General features: G+C 41.5%; 1 protein-coding gene and 1 long non-coding RNA gene across 2 annotated transcripts; both read right to left on the bottom strand.

Moving 5' to 3' along the window:
* Positions 1–11,592: 11,592 nt before the first annotated feature.
* LOC136473931 (uncharacterized) lies at positions 11,593–12,149 on the bottom strand. Its single transcript, XR_010762810.1, has 3 exons — positions 11,991–12,149; positions 11,807–11,914; positions 11,593–11,711 (listed from the first exon to the last, which is right to left on the bottom strand). It is a non-coding gene; the product is annotated as an uncharacterized lncRNA (long non-coding RNA).
* A 199-nt stretch (positions 12,150–12,348) lies between these two features.
* On the bottom strand, positions 12,349–14,406 carry LOC136470132 (uncharacterized). The gene is made up of 7 exons (XM_066468083.1): positions 14,205–14,406; positions 13,818–13,940; positions 13,466–13,710; positions 13,171–13,377; positions 12,968–13,060; positions 12,490–12,591; positions 12,349–12,378 (listed from the first exon to the last, which is right to left on the bottom strand). The coding sequence occupies exons 1-7, from the start codon at positions 14,404–14,406 to the stop codon at positions 12,349–12,351; spliced, it is 1,002 nt and encodes a 333-aa protein (XP_066324180.1).
* Positions 14,407–14,704: the final 298 nt, after the last annotated feature.

The following is a 14,704-nucleotide window of genomic DNA, read 5'->3' as shown; positions in this document are numbered from 1 at the left end:
AGGAAAATTTCTTTATATAGTCGCCCAAGGGACGTCTATGTACTAAGGAAATGGTATACCAGGTACCCATAAACCTAGGTGGGCATATTTTTCCCACTACTATGATTATTCTTAAGGATCAAGATATAGATGTGATCTTGGGAATGAATTGGATGTATCAGCATAAGGCTATTATAGATGCTTTGCATAGGACATTAAGGGGGAGTTTGCCTGATAGTAATTCTCAGCTTCTTATCCAACTTCCAACCTTAAGGAGATCAGTGGAAAGAGTTTGTGCAACTTTTGTCAAGGAGATTAGGGATATCCCGGTAGTTTGTGAATTCCCTAATGTTTTTCCTAAGGATTTACCCAGTCTACCACCAGATAGGGATGTTCAGTTTAACATAGATTTAAACCCTGGAACAGCTCTAATCTCTCGGAGAGCTTATAGGATGCCTCCCAAGGAATTAGCCAAGTTGAAGACTCAGTTACAAGAGTTGATTGAGAAAGGATTTATTCAACCTAGTTCATCACCTTGGGGATGCCCTGCAATTTTTGTGAAAAAGAAAGATGAGACCCTAAGGTTATGTGTTGACTATCGTCCATTGAATGAAGTGACCATTAAGAATAAGTATCCCTTACCTTAGATAGACTTGCTTTTTGATCAACTAGCCGAAGCCAAAGTTTTCTCCAAGATTAATTTAAGGTTAGGCTATCACCAAATCAAGATTAAGCCTGAAGATATTCCCAAAACGGCATTTACCATAAGATATGGGTTATATGAATACTTGGTAATGTCTTTTGGTTTGACAAATGCCCTAGCTCATTTCATGTATCTGATGAATTCAGTGTTCATGCCTGAGCTAGACAAGTTTGTGGTGGTGTTTATTGACAACATCCTAGTTTATTCTAAGAACAAGAAGGAACATGCAGAACATCTCAGAATTGTCCTGACCCACTTAAGAGAACATCAATTATATGCCAAATTCAATAAGTGTGACTTCTGGCTTAAGGAAGTATAGTTTCTTGGACATGTCTTATCAGCTAAAGGAGTTGTTGTTGATCCAAGCAAAGTTAAGGATGTGCTTGATTGGAAACCACCAACCACTGTTCATTAGGTTCGGAGTTTTCTAGGAATGGTGAGGTATTACCATCATTTTATTCTAGATTTCTCTAGAGTATCCAAGTCCATCATTGGGTTGTTGAAGAACCAAGCCAAGTTTGTTTGGTCATCTGAATGTGAAGAAGTTTTCTAGACTTTGAAGAGACTGTTAACCACTACACTAGTATTAGCCCAACCTGATATCGAGAAGTCATTTAACGTTTATTGTGATGCTTCTGGTATTGGTATTAGATGTGTATTGATGCAAGAAGGCCGAGTCATTGCCTATGCTTCTAGACAACTTAAGCAACATGAAGAGCACTATCCCACTCATGATTTAGAGTTAGTAGCAGTTGTGCATGCTCTAAAGATTTGGTGGCATTACTTGCTTGGTAATATGTGCCATATTTATACAGACCACAAGAGTTTAAAGTATATCTTTACTCAATTAGATTTGAACATGCGACAAAGAAGATGGTTAGAATTGATTAAAGATTATGAATTGGAAGTACATTACCATCCTAGTAAAGCAAATGTAGTTACAGATGCCCTCAGTCGAAAGGGCCATTGCAATTGTCTAACAGTAAGAACAATGGGTTTGACTTTATGCCAAGAGATGGAAAAGTTGAGTATAGGGGTAATTCAATAAGGTAGTTTGACCAATATAACTGTTGAAGCCACTATTCGAGATCAGATTATTGCTGCTCAAAAAGAAAACAAGGGTATAGCCCATATCAAAGAAAGAATCAAGGATGGGAAAGTAGAATGCTTCAAAGTAGATGATGAAGGTGTGTTATGGTTCAAGGATCGCTTAGTGGTACCAAAGGTTCTGGAGTTGCGATAGTTAATTCTTGAAGAAGCCCATCTTACTAGGTTATCAATTCATCCGGAAAGTAATAAGATGTACCATGACTTGAAACAAAGGTTTTGGTGGACCAAAATGAAGATAGAAATTGCCTGGTATATAGCCAAGTGTGATACTTGTCTAAAGGTGAAAGCTATCCATTTGAGATCTGTTGGAGAGTTACAGCCATTACCTATTCCAGCTTGGAAGTGGGAGGATATTAGTATGGACTTTATTGTTGGTCTACCCAAGACATCAAAAGGTTTTGATTCAATATGGGTCATTATAGATCGACTAACTAAGTCAGCACATTTTCTTCTAGTCAAGAGTATATATCCTACTATCCAGTATGACAAGATGTATCTAGCAAGAATCATGAGTCTACACGAAGTACCAAGGACCATAGTGTCAGATCGGGGTACACAATTTGTCTCCAGCTTTTGGAAACACTTGCATACTTCGTTAGGTACCAAACTACTATATAGTATAGCTTATCATCCACAAACCAATGGTCAGACTGAAAGGGTCAATCAAGTACTTGAAGATATGTTAAGGTGTTGTGTCCTTAACTATTCCAAGAAGTGGGATGAATGTTTGCCTTTGGCTGAGTTTTCATACAATAATAGTTATCAAGAGAGCATTAGAATGGCTCCATTTGAAGCACTCTATGGTCGTAGATGCAGAACATCACTGAGTTGGTCTGAGCCCAAAGAAAGAAGATTCTTTGGAGTTGACCTTGTGAAAGAAATAGAAGACAAGGTTAGGCAAATACAAAGTAATTTGAAGATAGCTCAGTCCCAACAAAAGAGTTATGCAGATAAACAACGTAGGCCTTTAGTGTTTAACAAGGGAGATTCTGTATATCTGAAGGTATCACCAATGAAGGGAGTTACCCATTTTGGTCTTAAAGGCAAGTTGGCACCTCGATATATTGGACCATTTCAAATTTTAGAGAGGTATGGAAAAGTGGCATATCGCTTGAAACTACCAGAACATCTCTCAGCCATGCATGATGTGTTCCATGTTTCTCAATTAAAGAAGTGTCTTCAAGTGCCTGGGCAAAATGTTGAGGTTGAAGGAGTGGAACTTGAACCTAATTTGACCTATTCTGAATATCCTATCCAAGTTCTGGATCAGAAAGATCATGTCACATGAAGAAGGACAATCAAGTTTTATAAGATACAATGGAATCAACATTCCAAAGAAGAAGCTACTTGGGAATCTGAAGATTACTTGCTAGAAAATTTTCCAGAGTTTCTTGCGTCAATATAGAATAGAGTAATGTTAGTTGAGCTCGGTTGTTGCCAGTTGTGTTTTGTAATGGGACCTCAGCTGTTTTATGGATAGGTTTTGTATGTGTTCACACGACACATTTTCTTTTCCATTACTTACCCTATGGCTTTGAATCTCGGGATGAGATTTCTTTTAGGGGGAAGGATTGTAACACCTCGGGTGTTTAAATACTAAAACATGCCATGTCATCATATCCATTGCAAAGCATTTGGCATTTAGTGAAAATTTTGATATGCATACACTAAAACAAGTTTACCTTTATGTGGTATGTGTTGCTTTGTATTGTTTGAATCAAGTTCAAAATTTGGTTTGGATTTGAATTTTCAAGAAAACCCTGATTTTCAGTATTTAAATCCTACCCTAAAAACTCATTTCAAAATCTAAGCATATTTTGGGGTTGAGCCTAAAAGCAAAAGTGTAGAGCTTGACAAGTTATACAAAGTTTGTTTTTGGAGTTTTCAAAGTTGTTATGAAAAATTTGAAGTAATTTAAAAAGGCGTAATTCGTTAAATGTCCCCTATTTGAATTCAAAAGTTCATTTCAAAATATAGACCGAATTAGGGGGTGGTTATAAAAGCAAAGTTGTAGAACTTTGGATATTGAGCAACTTTTATTTTTAGAGATTTTTGAGTTGTTATGCAAATTTGGGAGTAATTTGTATTTTTAAAACGGATAGCAATTCTATAAATATGTGGAACAGTGCCACGACCACCGCCCCACCGCCGACGACCTTCTGCTCGGTTCTAGATGTGCCTATGGCCGCTCTTGGCTTCGCGCTGGTGTGGAAAAGGCCACTGTGTGTCGTCTCCTTGCTCTCTTGGCCGCTCTATAAAGCTCAGACGACGTCGTCGTTCTTCATTTCGTTGCTCTATTTTTCCCATCGCCCTTGCTCATCTCTGGCGAGCTCGCACCATCGTTGTAGTGCCTCCCCTGTCACAGCAAAGCACTCAATAGCTTCGCCTACTCCTTGCACGCCTAGCCATCCAACTGTGGCCACTTGATTTCGGCGGGAATCGTCGCTAGCCACCTTTCTTCCTCGTGGCCGGCAACCTCACCGCCGCAAGCGCATCTCCGTGGCCAACGCTCTCCGGTGAGCTGTTGCCCTTGCTTTGTGTACCTACAGCTCCGTCTTGATGCCGTGGTACTTATTACCTTGTTGCTTGCTCATTTTGTCCATCACAGTCGCCAGAGCGCCACCGTCGTCGTCTCTTGCTCCGCCATGGCCGCTGTCAACGTCGACCCGCGTCACCGTTGCTTCTCCGGTCTCGCTCTTTGCTCTGACGTGTTCATGGTGAGCTGCTGAACCTTCCCATGCCTTTTGTTTCATCTCTACCGGCCTTGTTTCACTGGTGTAGTGCAGCCACTTGGCCATGTCCGCCATGGCCGGCGTTGAGGTGGTATGGAGTCGTAATCAGTGCAAGTAGAGACATCAGTAGGTGCGCCTAGTCTTGGTGATCGTGTTGGTGTCTTCGCCGTCACCGTTAGTCTCACCAGCGGCAAGTTATCGCCGGTCAGCGCGTCGTCGCCGTGGTCAAACGCGAGAGGTTAGGGATGACTGGTGGGACCCGATGTCAGTGACTCAACGGTTTAAAAATGAGTTTTTCAATTTTCAGATTTAAATGAATAGTGATATGATTTGTTATTTTTGTGTAGATTTATTTAGAGCTCCAAAAATTATGAAAATTTTTGTGTGACCTCTCTGTGATGAATACTATTTAGGAAAAATATGAAATGTAATTTTTCAGCAAATTTTGAATGTGATAAAAATTGCTCCATTAATTAATAAATGGGTTTCCATGATTTTTCTAGGCTTAATTAATTATCCAAAAATTATAAAAATTGCTTTGTCACTTAGTTTTCATGTGATGAACATTTACAAAAATTTTGACCTCAATTGGAATAAGTTGATTTATTTCATAATTTTGAATTAAATAATTAATTCATAAAAGCAAATAGTAACCTTTAATGATTTAGGTTTTTGTTTGAAATTTTGGATTGAGTGATGACCTTGGGTCATTAGATGATAATGATCCTTGGCAATTGATGTATATGTTATGAAAAAGATTTAGTTAGTTTGACTTGCAACTGTACCGCGAAGGAAAGTTGTATTCGAGTTGTTAATTATTGTATCCATCATTGAACATCATGTTTCGTATTCCGCATCATGTTAAACATGGCATTGTTACTACGTGTAGTGAACGAAGGTGAACATGTGGTAGTTAATCAAGTTGCGGAGGAGGTTAATCTGTCTGTTGAGGTCAGATCGGATAATTGTGGAATGTCGCAGGAACCTAACTTTTCCATCAACGAAGGCAAGCCCCGGATGCATTTAATCCTACCTTGTGTTTTACAATTTTTATCGCTTTTGCTTTTCTATACTGCATTAAGTGATTAGGAGTCAAGTGGAAACCTAATTGGTGCATCACCAACCTTGTTTTTTCATATCTACCTTGATTACCTATTTTATTCGTAAATGTCGAGTTATGCTTAGTCATGCTTAGTCAGGTGATTACCTATCACCTAAGAATTTTAAATGGATCTTTGGTTACTTAAGTTATCATGAGATATGAGCATGGGAAGTAATAAATCTAGACCGGGCGGACTCGGTGTGTGAGAGCCACAAGACATGGAGGTCTTGTGAGCAGCTTCTTTCCGCCTGTGTCGATTAAGGTCCATCCGTTGTTGAATTGCATGAGATGAGACTTTGTAGTACTAACCACATACTCTAGTAAGCCTTAACTCGGCTATTCTATTATGAGAATGGCTACTCGTGCACTAGGAGTGGAGAGATGGTGGGAATAGCGTGTACCCACATAGCAATGGACCGGATTGGTGGAGTACTGTATTCTCGGGTGGCGCGGACCCATTCTTGTTTTAGAAGATCCGAGGGTAGGTTGATCTATGTAAGTCGGGGACCTACATATGTCGTGTGGTCTGGAATCCCCAGCTAGGTTAATAATTGGTTTGAATCATCGTTGCTCCTCGGTTATGGAGACTCAACTCACTATTCATCATCGTAGTTAATAACTGAAACTTGAGCTAGATTTGGAAAAGAGTTGGATATGAAGTTCATGATCTCATTACGGATCATGGCAGATTCATATATTGTTCTTATGAAGTTTAAATGTTGAAATACTAAAACTTTGTAAAGAGCTTTTACGCAAAAGAACTTTGATTATTGCTAAAGCTATACCTTGAATCCCCGAGCCTGCATTCCTGAGTCTTCTCAGTTTTTATTTTGGTTAAGTCTTGTTGAGTACTTTTGTACTCAGGGTTCGTTGACCCTTGTTGCAGGTGAGCCTCATGAGCAGGTCTGTTTTGGACCTTGCTGCATGACTATTATTCATGTCGATGACGATAAGTGAATGTGTGATCCTTGGGCAGGATGCTTATTTTGTGTGTTATGTTTATGTTAATTATGCCACTCCACTACTACTATGGTTTGTAATAATTATCGAACTTAGTTTGTAAGGTTTGGAACAACTGGTTTGTAAATTAAGTTATCGTAAGACTTCCGCTATTTTACTCTGATGTATATATTTGAATAAATGTTGTAATACTGCAATGACTCTATAATGTGATCCTGCTCGGAAATCATGGATGATTCGGGGTTCCCCGAGGACACCCGCTAGACTTCTTAAGTTACTAGGAACATATGCATTGTTGTCAAAGGTCGTTGGACAGTGACAAGTGCATGTGGGTCCTATAATTTAGGAGGTTCTGCCACATTTAGTGACTTCTGACCGCTGCAAAGAGCAAGGGGTTAGACCTCACTCGGGGGTTGATATAAGTATATTTATCTTGTAAACACTCTCTATGTTATCTTTGCAAAACATTCTCTATGTTTTCCCCCTTTTTCTCATGGTAAGTCCTAAAGGATAGGATTTCGAGAACAAAATCTGAGTACAACTGGTAGGACTGCGGGAAACCCACGCCCCCATGGCTATGGCCTCCTTGCTCACCAGCGTGGTCAGAGTTGGCACTCCCCCACACCGAGTTTTTTTGTGACCTTAACTATGAGAAGGGTCGGAAGGCACCAAAATCTCTTTTACAAAAAGAGGGAGAAAGGCCAAAAAGCTGTTTGCCGTAGCGAAAGTTGAAAACTCATTCATTTTTTGCACAAATTCATCGCTTACAAAATAATTTCATCATGAAAAGGACTGATGTATTCATCAATACAGAAGGCTATTCACTTGGGGGCTCCCCCACAAACTTATTCGATTACAGTTACTGTTTTTGACTAGCCCTACTACGAGTACTACTATAGTCACCGTGCCACACTCTCTATCGGCGACGTCCTACCACTCCACAGGATCCTCAAGGGCGCCATCATCTACAACGTCGAGCACCACGTCGGTGACTGTGGTGCCTCCACCGGGGCATCCAGGGACTATGCCATCGTCATCAGTCGCAACCCTAACAACGGCACCTCCGCCGGAGTGTCTAGGGACTACGCCATCGTCATTAGCCGTAACCCTGACAACGGTGTCCATGCGAAGGGTGTTTCTCACCAAAGAACAGCCTCCATGAAATATGGCAAAGCCGACGATGCTTAGCACCCTCTAGTCCACCTCCTTTTTTGGCGGAGGCGGCCCCTTCTCAGCAAAGGCGACCAACTCCATCTCATCTATGTTGGATAACCTCTAGCTCAACATCACGCTCCGGATTCACAAGCGGATCCATGAGTTTTCCTCTCCCTAGCATTACCCTCCCTATTTAAGGAAGAGGTGCAGCAGCTGAGGAAAGGTGAAAGGTTGGGATGAAAAACTCTCTTACTTCCCCTATTCAATGCAAATGAGAAATCAATACTGGCGGGAATCCAAGGGGACATGCTAGGACCAACAAGACGTGCTCTAGTCGATGAGACATCGTCTGGTCAAACAAGATGTTGCCTAGGAATGCCCCACCACTACCACACGTCGGTCGTGAGAATCAGGGCGCACCCGCATGCATGCGACTCTCCGCTTCCCTAGGCAGGACCATGGAATGACCCGATGATGGAACCCTGCCTAGGGGGGCCCAACGGGCCTCCTAGGTCAATTGGACGGCCTAGGTAAAATGACGAATGAATGACCGCTGAAAGATAAGCACCTCTATTCACTTACTTTGTGTGTTAATTTCATTACCGAGCGTCCAGCCCCGGCAACGGCAGGGGCATGGATATCGCTCGAGGCTACCAAGGGTGTCTACTTGTTTAGATGTCCTCATCACCTGACCCCTCCTTACGTTTAAAAACTAGAGACATGAGGTGTGGGTGTAGAACTTTGAGTAAGAACTGGATGAACCGCTAGACCCTACGCCCCGGTGGCTACAATGTTTTCGTTCACTAGCATAATCAAATTCACAGTTCCCTGTACTCTGAGCTCCTATATCCGCCTTCTCTAGAGGGGTTCAGAGGGGTCCACCTATAGAAACTCCTTCAAGGAGAAGCTATTAGGTCGCTTAAAAGTCAATCGAATGGCTCAAATTGCCATCGAGAGATGAAAACGGAAAATCACGATGCTCGTGTAGGTCATGTCGTCCCCATCACAAACGTCAGACTCGAAACCTATATGGACATGTCTGGTAAGAGCTCCTCATCGCTCGTACCACCGAGGTAACATTACCAACCACCGCTTTCATTTCAATTAAATCGCACATTAATCCCATCATCCAAATGTTGCATATGCGATCTTCGCATCTCAACACTTTGTGTCATGTCACGAAGCGGCGCTCGCCTCATTCGATATGAGCAGCAACTGACCGAGGTTCGAAGGCTGGCCCGTAAAGGGCTTGAGGCTACCTTGTGTCAAATAGAGCCAGGGGAGAAAAACCGTGATGAGCCCAAGCGGCCTTACCCGACCCCGCTCAAAAGCAGACAGAGACATCTCGACCTTTCTCGTTCGATTCTAACCCTGAGCCAAACCCACATAATCTCCATTGAGGGGAGGCCAATGGGCCACCTGAGCCTACCGAATGGCTCGGGCATCTGCCGGGAGGCGAGTTAAGAAGTAGTGGAATGACACATGAGGGCTCTGCCGACCCCGTCAGCGAATGATGGGCCAGGATTCCACATGAACATACCTATTAGCGAGCTCATTGAGCGTGACACTTGAGCCATCGAGGTAAGTGTCATCAACTCAGCCCCTCTGGTGGTAGAAATCGAGGATGGGGTGACGCGTGAAACACGGCCGACCCCAATCAGACCCTAATGGGCTCAGGGCTCGAGCCGCTCGATCCAAGATCAAGAGACTGAGGTTTGAAGACTATCCTACGAAGGGTTCAGGGCCACCTCACGTCAATCTAGAGCCAGGGGAGAAAACACAGATAAGCCTCAGCGGCCTTTGCCCAACCCGCATTGAGGCAGATAGGGTCATCTCAACCTTCTAGTTCAATCCAGTCTCTAGTTGAGCCCATAGAATCCCCATTGAGGGGGAATCTATTAGAAGGTGGGCCAAGGAGCAACCGAACACCACCCGGGGGCTTTGCCGACCCTGTTGCAAAGCAACGGGATCGGATTCTATCCGAACATCCCTGTTAGCGAGCTCATAAAGCGGGTTACTCGAGCTATTGAGGCAAGCGACATTGCCTTAACCCCTCTAGTTGTGGAAACCATGGACGAGGCGACAATCACCAAACAAGCCGACCGTTGACCAAACCCCTGCCACTTGTGGCGGCTCGAGGAAGGTCAGGCCAGCAATGAGACCAAACACACGGTCATGCAGCGATCACCAAAATCCTAAGTAAGGGGTGTGCATGAATGCAAGAGTAAGTTCGCTACCCTCGCTCTGGTCTCTAGTAACATCCGGCCCCAGCAACCATAAGAGGTCAGATCTCACTTGGGGGCTGATAAAGGTATGAATACCTCCTTTCTTTTTTTGAAACGATCATTACATCAGACCTTTCCTTGCGTCAAAATTGGTACACTACAAGATTTTCAGTCTACTGCAACGCCAAAAAAGTGTAGCAAAAGACCCAAAAATGGTAGCCATAGTAATTTTGCTACCAATTTTTTTGGTTAAATGTCGTTGCACTTGTAAGGGTAGCAATAGCATAATGCAATGGGTTACATTTTAGTTGCGACACACAGCCCCTCTATTGCAACACTTTTGACGCTTTTGCAACACCTAGTGAGTGTTGTAACAAAAGCAATTGCAACCACTATGGGTGTGGTAATAGTATCAATTGCAACGAACTAGGCGTTGCTAGCGATACGTATTGCGACATGCTGGTCGTGTAGCAACACAATGCAAGCGCAACGCAACACAGGTGTTGCAATCGTGGTTGTTGCTACGTAGAGAAAGCATTGCAATAGAGGTTCTCTATTGCCACGTCGCCTAAATGGTTGCTATAGGTGGCTTAGGTTATTGCAACATCTCTTCAGGTTGGTTGCTACAGAGAGGTCGTATATTGCCACGTTTCTGAATGGTTGCTATAGATGGCATAGGCTATTGCCACGTTACTTAGGTTGGTTGCTATAGACAGGTCATCTATTGCCACGTTACTAACTATATGGTTGCTATAGGTAGATTCCTCTATTGCCACCGTCATCTTTTTGTAGTTGCAAGAGATAGTTTCTCTATTGCCACGATTATCGTACCTATTGCTACGACTAAATGTGGTTGTTATATGTGCCATCATATATTGCAACGCCAGATTAATATATTAATAATTCATGTTGCGACACTTTGTTTGGTAGCTTAAATTAATAATCGCAAAATGACAAATACATAATGAAGGAAGCATCGACATCCATTAAAACGAAATATAATTTGTTCATACAAAATCTTTAACAAAACACACCGAGTGTCAAACTAAATGAGAACACAAGTAGATAGCTTAACACATAATAATGTGTTAAGCACAGACAACTATTTGAACTCATTCAAATCAAAAGACTAATGTCTACTGTAGCAGTGAAGGTTCCCTTGATATGTATGTTGGCCATCGTCCCACCATTCGCATGCTCCTTCTCAAACTCAAGATTCCTCCTGAAAAAATCATTGACATGCATTAGTTAAACTAAGACTAGTGGTGGCAAAGCTAATTGAACACTGAAGCAAAACACGAGCTGCAGTACTAGAGTTCTGTGAGCTGCAGTACTATCAACCATGAACTTTGAAGCGTAAAGCAAATATAAACATACATGCAGCTGCCTCCCAAGACATTTTATGAGCACAAACACATCCATATATATTTCTAATCAGCAAGAGGAAACTAAGCCTGGACCATATTTAGGAGCAGAACAAAAGAATAGCTATGTACTTCTCCAAAAGGACTATATGTTCCTTTTTAATGCAAAGAGAGATAAAAGGTTTCACATAGTACCTGTGTATTCTTTTTGGACAATGCAGATCTTTTCCTAGCCGCAGTTTCCTTCAGTTGCTTTGCTATAGTATAAACAACACCCGAATTCGCTGCCAAATTACTTCTAGTCATGCGCCCTCTAGTGAGACGTTCTTCAGCTGCGGAAGAAGGGGGTTGTTGTTCTGGCTGGCTGGTTTCTTGGGTAACCTGAAAATAAATGGTTGGTGGTAAAAATTACACCCCTTGACAAGAATATGCCAAGCATGTTATAATTAAACATTCTTCAATTATCATCAAACTACCTGCTGACTATGCATCATGTGTTCTCCCATTGTAGTTGTTACATTTTGTGTCCCCTCAATTGTTGCAGCAGCAGCAACATTTTCAGTTGGCTCCACAATTGTGCTAGCCTGCATTTCGAATTGGGTTCAAGATCATGATTTTCAGTTCAATAAACTATGAGAACATAGATGTTGTTAATATTACCTTTTGTACTGAAGCTTGCTGTTGGGCTGCTTGCAACATTAACATAGCTTGCCTAAGTGCTTCTCTATCAGCCTCCCTTTCCTTGTTCATCTGTTCAAGCTGACGCCTATGTTCTTGCCTCTCGGCTTCCCTTTCAACTTCTTGAGCTTCTAGTCTATCTTGCAGCCATCCAAACGATTCAATGAGGGCTTCCTCCTGTTGCAGTTTGCGCTGGTAGTCCTTCGATAGTAGCTCCTTTCTAGTTGGGTACCTTGCAAGGTAACCATTAGCATGCATCTTATTTGATTTGATTTTTCTCATTTCCTTGTAGGTTGATTGGAAAATCTGGTTCTGCTCTAAGTCTGAGATGACATTTGCGTCAGGCCTTGACTCTAGCTCCATAATCTTCCTAGTTGCATTGTCCTAACAAAGCAAAGACATTTAGTTAATTAAAACTTTAATTCTAAGCGAGGACAGTTGCATCACTTAATAAGGGTTGTAAAAACTGTTTAATACTCACATAGACTTCCCTAGATTCCTCGCTTGTCCATTGTCCATTTTGTTGGTGGGTCATCATAAAAAGCTCCATATCATTTGGCTCTTCACCAGTTAGTTGGTCCCTCTAATTAGGCAAGAATGTAAAAAATTAGCCATATTTCATAATCTAGTGAAATGTAGAAGCTTTTATAAACTGTAAAGATCAGGAAGATATCCACCACGAATTTAAAAACAGAAGATAACAGAAATATTTATTGCTATTGAAAAAGTATAGAATCCAAGTTCTTCTTTTTGTTGGCACACATTAGTTTTAGTACTTTTTAGCTTTCTGTATACAAGGATGCAAAATATATTTTTTTGTAGTGGGCAGTGGGCTAAATATCTCTATCAAATACAAAGACTATATAGGTTATAACAATATCATGGCATTGTCATTTGGGGGCACAAGCATAAACCATAAAAAAATGCCTGAAGGAAAACCTTGTGACAGAATTTTTTACCTTCTCATAGCTCAATTGAGAAAAACCCTTTGATCCTATAACATGGTGTATCTGTCGATTGTGCCGATTCTGAGAATTCTTATTGCTAATCCTCTGCACAGAACCAGCAATGATTTGATTTTTATAAAATCAGCAGTGCACAAAACATAAACCTTGACGTCAGAAGTGGAATTGGCAAGTTTTTTAAAAAATTGGGAACAAACCTGGAATTCTTCGGTGCCAAAATACGACACCAGATAGTTCCACTCAACAATGTCTAATTCTTCTGGCCTATGTCTCATTCTCTCTTCATAGGTGGTGTACGCCTTGTAGGTAGCACTAAATGTAGATCGCCATCCTTTGTAACGGTCATTAGCCACCGTCCATATCTTGATTCTGTTCGCCTCGTTATCCTCAAGGTCCCACTTAGCCTGCTCAAGGTAAAGCCTAAATAAATTACTTCTTAAACAATAATTTGGTATTGAAATTTTGACATCCACATGGATAACAGAAGCTTACCAGCACATCGTTTGCTATTGCAATTTTGACATCCACATGGATATCTCTCCATGTTCTTACTCCGATGAGAGGTGCTCTTTTCCTCGTGAACAGTGTTATTTCATCAACAAATATTCGTTTGTTTGAACCTACAGGTCCTCCAAGCCTAGAGAACTGGATGCTAAGCTTCTGAGACGCCTCCCTGGTTCTCTTGTTTGTTGCTGTCCATCCTTTCAAGTTACCTCTTGGCTTCCTCTTTTTGGAGTCTTGTCCATGAAAAATGATTATATACAAAGCAAAACACTTAAAAAACTATTGACATAGTTTAAAATTAACTGAACCTCACAATAAATTGAAAATATTCATTACTTACTAGTTCCCTCTCCCTGTGGAATGAAACGCCGAGCATGAGATGGTCTGTTTACTGGCGGTGTGGGGTTGCTATCTTCACTTGAAAGTACTACATCTGTATGATGATTACTGTCCACATATGCCACTGCAGAAAATATTGGTCACTTGTGTAAGATATGATATGTTTGTGAAGGAATATTAACAATAGATATGTAGGGACAGATGTTATATTACTAATATCATTCAGTTGTCCTTGCACCCTTAACCATTCTTTGTAAGTTTTGGTGGTGTCATCCCTGTCGATATCTTTCAAATCTGGGTCAGCCAAGCTAATATTAGTACAAAGGCTTCTCCAATATAAAATAATACAACAATTTTGAAATATATAGGAGTCCAACATAACACTTACCCGTGAATCGGTTTTCCTTATGCATGACGTGCAACCATTCCTTGTAAGCATCAATTGACTCCTCATCTTCATCTATATTCTCTTCCCTAATGGGTCTCCTTCCAGGTACTTTCAAGGGTGTTATGTTCACATTCTGGTCTATTTTTTGTTCCTTGGACAGCAATAGTCTGACCTGTCTTTCCTCCTCATTACATGCTATCATAGCATCTACATTGACTTCTTCTTCGATTTCGTGTAATGTTGCTGCATTACCACATCTCCTCTTGTAGTACAAATAGTCCCTTACCCTATACCCCAATTGTAATTTCATTGCAAGCAAGTTACTCAGGGTGAGATCAGCCCTAGTGATTGTAATAGTAGAAGACTCTTGCCCCCCCCCCCCGGCAATCCCTCGCAAGTGAAATAGAGAGTCCATGTTTGATCCGAGCTGCCAAATATTACAATAGTATCAAACTTAAGCACTAGTGATGATACAACAATATACTTAAAAGGAAACCAGT

The sequence above is a fragment of the Miscanthus floridulus genome, chromosome 8 (assembly GCF_019320115.1).
Source record: "Miscanthus floridulus cultivar M001 chromosome 8, ASM1932011v1, whole genome shotgun sequence".
Classification (NCBI taxonomy): Eukaryota; Viridiplantae; Streptophyta; class Magnoliopsida; order Poales; family Poaceae; genus Miscanthus; species Miscanthus floridulus.
The sequence above is the reverse complement of the archived record's forward strand: the minus strand, read 5'-3'. Positions and strand labels throughout refer to the sequence as shown.